At 36.0% G+C, this 5627-nt stretch overlaps 1 protein-coding gene across 1 annotated transcript in view; it reads right to left on the minus strand.

The window, feature by feature from the left end:
* LOC111434984 (upstream activation factor subunit UAF30-like) overlaps positions 1 to 4857 on the minus strand; it is a 7969-nt gene extending 3112 nt beyond the window's left edge. The window contains exons 1-4 of the mRNA XM_023072330.1: positions 4322 to 4857; positions 3158 to 3266; positions 2868 to 3042; positions 2003 to 2116 (exon numbers count right to left, since the gene is read on the minus strand). Coding sequence (XP_022928098.1) covers positions 2003 to 2116; positions 2868 to 3042; positions 3158 to 3266; positions 4322 to 4641 — 718 coding nt within the window. The 5' untranslated portion in view covers positions 4642 to 4857. The remainder of the gene's footprint in view (positions 1 to 2002; positions 2117 to 2867; positions 3043 to 3157; positions 3267 to 4321) is intronic.
* Between the last annotated feature and the right edge of the window lie 770 nt (positions 4858 to 5627).

Consider the following 5627-nt stretch of genomic DNA (forward strand, 5'->3'; position numbering starts at 1 on the left):
TTTTTAAAAAAAAAAAAAAAAAAAAAAAAAAAACAACTGAGCTCTCACTAAGAAAAATGAAAGAATGTACAAGGGCATACATAATGTCTAAAAGAATGAGACCTAATTGATAATTGCACAAAAAGGAAAAGATAGTCACTTGACTGAAAGGAGCTAGCCAAACAATGAAAGAAAGAGCTGCATGAAAAGCCTTTTGGAGGGGCAAGGACTCTGAAGGTAGACATCCCCCTATGCAGGATAAAACAGTAAAAAGAAAGAAAGAAAAAAACTATATAAAGGAGAAATAAAGGCATGTCAATCAAGACAAATATCTTGTAAAGAACACCCAACAAAAATCTTTAAGAGAGAACACCAAGAAGAAGACTTTAATCATGCTGCTTCAAATCAGCCAAACCAAGAAAGGCGCTGATTTTGAAAAATTCTCCGATTCCTCTCCAACCATAATTATGGTAGAATGCCCTTTGACCGCATTAAGCCATAGGAACATCACCTTGAGATTCAGAAGGGGACCAACAAGAGGTTGAGAAACCTTTTCGTTCATTATGTTAGAGAAAACCCACTGGACATTGAATATCGAAAAAAGCTTGAGCCAGCATGAACAAGAGTATGAACATTCAAAGAAAATGTGATTTAGATAATCCCCCGCTGCAAAAAAAAAAAAAAAAAAAAGGTGAACAAACCGATGGCCATAGACATTGGAGAGGAAGCTTTCTTTGCAAAACCTCGGAGGAGCTAAAGATTATCATTGAGCATAATCCACAAACAGTATTAGTTTTCTTTGGGCTTTTTGACTTCCATTTTCCACGGAGGTGAAAATATATCTTTGTCCAAATGAGATGATGAAGCCAAATGACAAGTCCAAGATTTGACAGAAAACTCATCCAAGAATTTAAGAGACCAGCTTTGAGAATCTTCATTAGAATTAATTGTAGCTGCAGGAAGACTCATCATGAAGGCTTGGATACGGTAGGTTTGTAATAGGTATCAACATTTAAGATTCTTCTTATTTAAAAGGGTAGAGGTCAACCTAGCACCATACAAGACTTGCAGCCAATTTGAGAAGGTCATCTTCTCTCCCCTACAAATAACCCACAAGAACCTTCTTACCTCAATCTTACAACCCTAACCTATATATATATAAACATAGTCTATTCTAGCTAACTTTAAGATACATTTTCCTTTACCCTCATCTCATATGCTCTCAATATCGGAGGCCTAAAAGTTTTTCAATGAATCCTTTGTTTTAAGTATTGACACAAGGTCCTCTTCCAACACATTTTATTGAAGCTATATGAAAGCCTTAATGCCCCCAAAAGGTAAATATTTTGGTCAGGTTAGTGTACTTGGAAGGGCCAAATTTAGCATAAAAAGTGCAGAACAGGTGACCCTATCTAGCAACTCATCCAAATTGGATGCTCATCCATGAAAGAAGAATAAAACCCTTACTTTGTTTTCTCTCACGCAGCAGTAAAGTGAATATTTTGGTCAGGTTAGTATACTCGGAGGGGCTAAATTTAGCATAAAATTGCAGAAAATGCCACCCTATCTAGCAATTCGTTCAAGAAGGATCAGCTTATGAACCCAAAATTGATGCCAACCAATCGATGATCACCCCTTCACCCCTACTCACGGGTAAAATCTGGGATCGCGTTTTCAACCTTGGCTTTTCCTGGATTTTCAATATTGGAGTTAAAGCTACAATTGCACAGATTGGCCAAGGGATGAAAAGATGTGCTAAATTATTGTGGATTAATGGACTTAAACAACTTTTTGGGGGCATATGATTAGAAAGAAACCAATGGATCTTCAAAGATAAAGGAAGAGAGATCCAAGGTGATTCAACTTTATGCGGCTTCATGGTATACCTTATCTGAAAAATTCAGATTTTATCCTACTAATGATTTTAGAAGTCTTGTTATAGTACCCCTACAGGGGTTTCTTGCCATGAACAGAGTACGCAGTCATAGAATTTCAAACAAAGACAACTATTTTCGCTATCTACCTTCTTCTTTCCCTTGCTTCTGCCGCTTCTTTTGTGGCTTCTCCTTTGGCTGCTTCTCCTTTTCCTGCTTCTCCTTTTGTTGCTTTTCTTTCTGACTTGATTTGGCCGGAATAACTGTATCCAGGAAAGGAAAAAAATTATTAAGAAAAAAGGATCAATAAGGTTTGTTTCTCAGCTTCATCAGAATAAAGTTCAGGGTTTGCAGTGGCAAGCATTAGCCATTAAGGAATGTGAATGGAGACCAAAACTCCCTCTGTTTGGGATCAAGAAAGTTCAAGAAATGATTCCAAATCACGTGATTTGAAGTTCAAGAAATGATTTTAAACTTTTATCTTGTTTGGAACGAGAAAGATTTCAAATGAATGTAGTTACAATTTTGTGTTTGGATAGTAACTGGAAAATAAAAGAAAGTAAGAAGTTCACTGATATAGGCTTTTAGTTATAAATTATTAATAGAAAATTCAAATATCACAAGGTCATGCAAGTAACTAATCTCAATTTTAGTATGGCAAATTTTTCTCTTTTTTATGTAAAAACAAGATTTGAAAACACTTCAAGAATTCAAATCATTCTCTTTCTTGTGATCACAGACGACAGAATTCATTGGAAATCAGTTACGATTTGAAACCCCTCCAAATCAGGAGCATCCAAACAAAAAGTGTCCTTTATTACGATTTAAAAGAAAAAAAAGGAATATAAATTGAAGAAAAGAAAATTCAAGAGTCAATATTGAAATAGCACTCAAAGTTCCATAGAAGCCAGATGACATTAAAAAATAGCTATTATTAAGAGCAATGGTAAGTCCAAACACCTGAGAAAACAGAAGCATAATTTTAGCCACAAAATTAAAGCTATAAAAGCACACCGTCGTTTGATTCCAAAGGCCAAATATGCTTTGATAGAGCTTTATTCATTTGAAACATGTTGATGGAATCAACACAAAAGAGTGCCTTTAACGATTCATCACAGAGAATATTTCTTCTATTACTGGGGTCTTGCAAATTGTTCCCTCTAATGTGGTTCCACAGTTGCTTCACAACCTGAGAAAAGATCGCAATTATGGCATTAGAAGGAATGAAAAAGACAACACATGACTTCATTAGTACATTAAGAAGATTGAATAAAAGGGGTTCAAAATTTACTTTCTAGATGTACCTCAGTCCTTGCCATTTCAGGAACTCCTATAAATTCCTGAAGTTGAGGAGAAAGGCTACATAGCTTGCTAAAACCACCCCCTCCTCTTTTCTTCGCAAGCTTGTTAGAACTGCATTACAAAGAACAATTAACTCAATCATCAAAGTTGGTCTCTAATAGAAATTTCAAGTGTCTTTTAACGATTCATATACATGAAAATTTACAACCTGAAACTACCCAAACCAAGAAAACATAAAGCTAAAGCTAAAAACACCATCTGATCAGAGAATTACAAAACAAAAAAGCCCCACAAGAATTAATGTCAGAACATCCATGAAGCAGTGCGGTACTAAAATATTTCAAGTTTTTCCTCCCAAGAAGCACATTAGTTCTCATTAGTATGTGATTCCCTTCAAACAAACTGCTGCCCAAACCACAGATTTGACAGCGTTGATCCATAAAACTTTTTCACTCCCTCTTAGACCATGGCCACGAAGTAGATTCAGAACATTGTTTTTAGCCCTGGAATTCAAAACCCTGAAGCAAGGTCTCCCAAAAGTTCCTGCTATGGGATTAATGAAAGAAAAAGGTGAAAATTCTCCTCAACATAGGATTAATTGTAATTGCATGTAAGCCAGGCATTCAATAAGTCTAACACTCTCTCCCAATTGCCCTTGACTTCCCAAACTAGTTGGGCAAATGGAGGTCATCAATCGAGGTTTGGAAACATATTTGCATTGTTTTACAATGATCAAATTAGCTAGCTTGTTGCTAGAACACTTATTTCCATAATCTGCATAGTTTATCAGACTCAGATAAAAATTCATGCAAAATCCATACGATTTTTAAGATATGGCTTTCCCCTGAGTAGCTGAGAACACTGATTTCGTCATCGGACAACAAAAAATGCTTAATTCTAACAACTAAAATAAAGAGTTAATCAACGCAATACCAAAAGATATTACAATCGACAATGTTGCGATCGATTGAGGATAGAAGCTCCAGCGTTGATGATTTTTACAATGTTGCCACTATTTTCAGTATGAAAACGAATCGATTCACTGTCTTTTTGCACCGTATATGGACAAAAATTACTAAGCTACACATTAGAGCCATTTAAACCCCCAACACTGAGCTGAAATCCATAATCTTTATAATTGCGAAGTTTCATCAATCAACACTCACCCCGTTTTACCCTTTTCATCATCGTGGTCGTCGTTATCTCCGTCTTCACTATCTCCATCCTCCTCTTCCGTCTTCAAATTTTCATCTCCATCCTCCTGGTCGGCTTCCTCACAGTCGCCGCCACCTTCCTCCTCCTCTCTCTCATGCTCAGTCTGGAGGAACAAGTCCACCTGTTCCCTAATAAACCGCTTCTTATCGGACAAATCAACGCCAAAGTACTCCTCAAGCTTCCGGCGGACAATAGCAGTGGTGGTGATATTGAGGTCGGAATCCCGAAGAAACTCTCGGAGCCGGTCGATGAGCTCCGAGTCGGAAACCATTGTTGAAATCCACAATCTTATTCGAAGCAGAGCAAAACCTCGCAGATTGAAGGAAGAACAATCGATGATAGGAGGGTAGGATTTGGAGTTGAGGGCACACTATCCGTGGCGTGTGGCGTGTGGCGTGTGGCGTGTGGCTTTGGCTTGGCTTTGGTTTCGAACAGGAAAAGACTTTGCGTGAAGAACAGACGGGAGATTGGGGACGAAGAAGGAGCGAATTTGGAAATAAACTAATTATTTAATTGAAAAGACAAAATAATAATAATAATAATTAATCACGTTCATATATATGATTTATAGAATATATCTTATATATTATATCTTAATATTCTTTACTAGATATTTTATTTTATTCTCAGTATTTAATTATTTTATATTTTCTACGAGCTTATATCCTATTTAAAAATAAGATATCAATATCAATGATAATACACACCTCCCGAATTCTATTTCTATTTCTCATTCTTAACAGTATAACTAAAGGAAGCAAATATGCTACACAATTTATACAACTAGATTGTTAATATGGTTAGATTAGACCATTTTTACGGTTGAAATGATTAGATTAAACCATTTATTTCTAATGTTTACTAATTTCTTATCTCTTTGTATGACCTGTACAAACCTTGTTTTGTTTCTCAATACAATTAATTTCATTACTTTTGAGTTAGTTTGTGTGTGTTCACGACATTTGATATCAGTGTTCACACTATTCGTGGCTTGTAGCTTTAGGCTTGATGCTTTTCAGTTTACTCGTGGTACTATACACATATCCATTGACTCGCATAGTTTCATGAACACATCTAGCTTCAGTGGTTTTGTTATAATATCTGCAACTTGTTCTTGTGTGACACAATGCTTTGGCTCAATAATTTTATCTCTGGTCAAATCACTCAAAAAATGAAATCTCAGATTAATGTGTTTGCTGCGTTTATGCATGATTGAATTCTTGGATAGGTTAATGGTGGAACTGTTATCTCATAATG

The sequence above is a fragment of the Cucurbita moschata genome, unplaced genomic scaffold (assembly GCF_002738365.1).
Source record: "Cucurbita moschata cultivar Rifu unplaced genomic scaffold, Cmos_1.0 Cmo_Scf00047, whole genome shotgun sequence".
Taxonomy (NCBI): domain Eukaryota; kingdom Viridiplantae; phylum Streptophyta; class Magnoliopsida; order Cucurbitales; family Cucurbitaceae; genus Cucurbita; species Cucurbita moschata.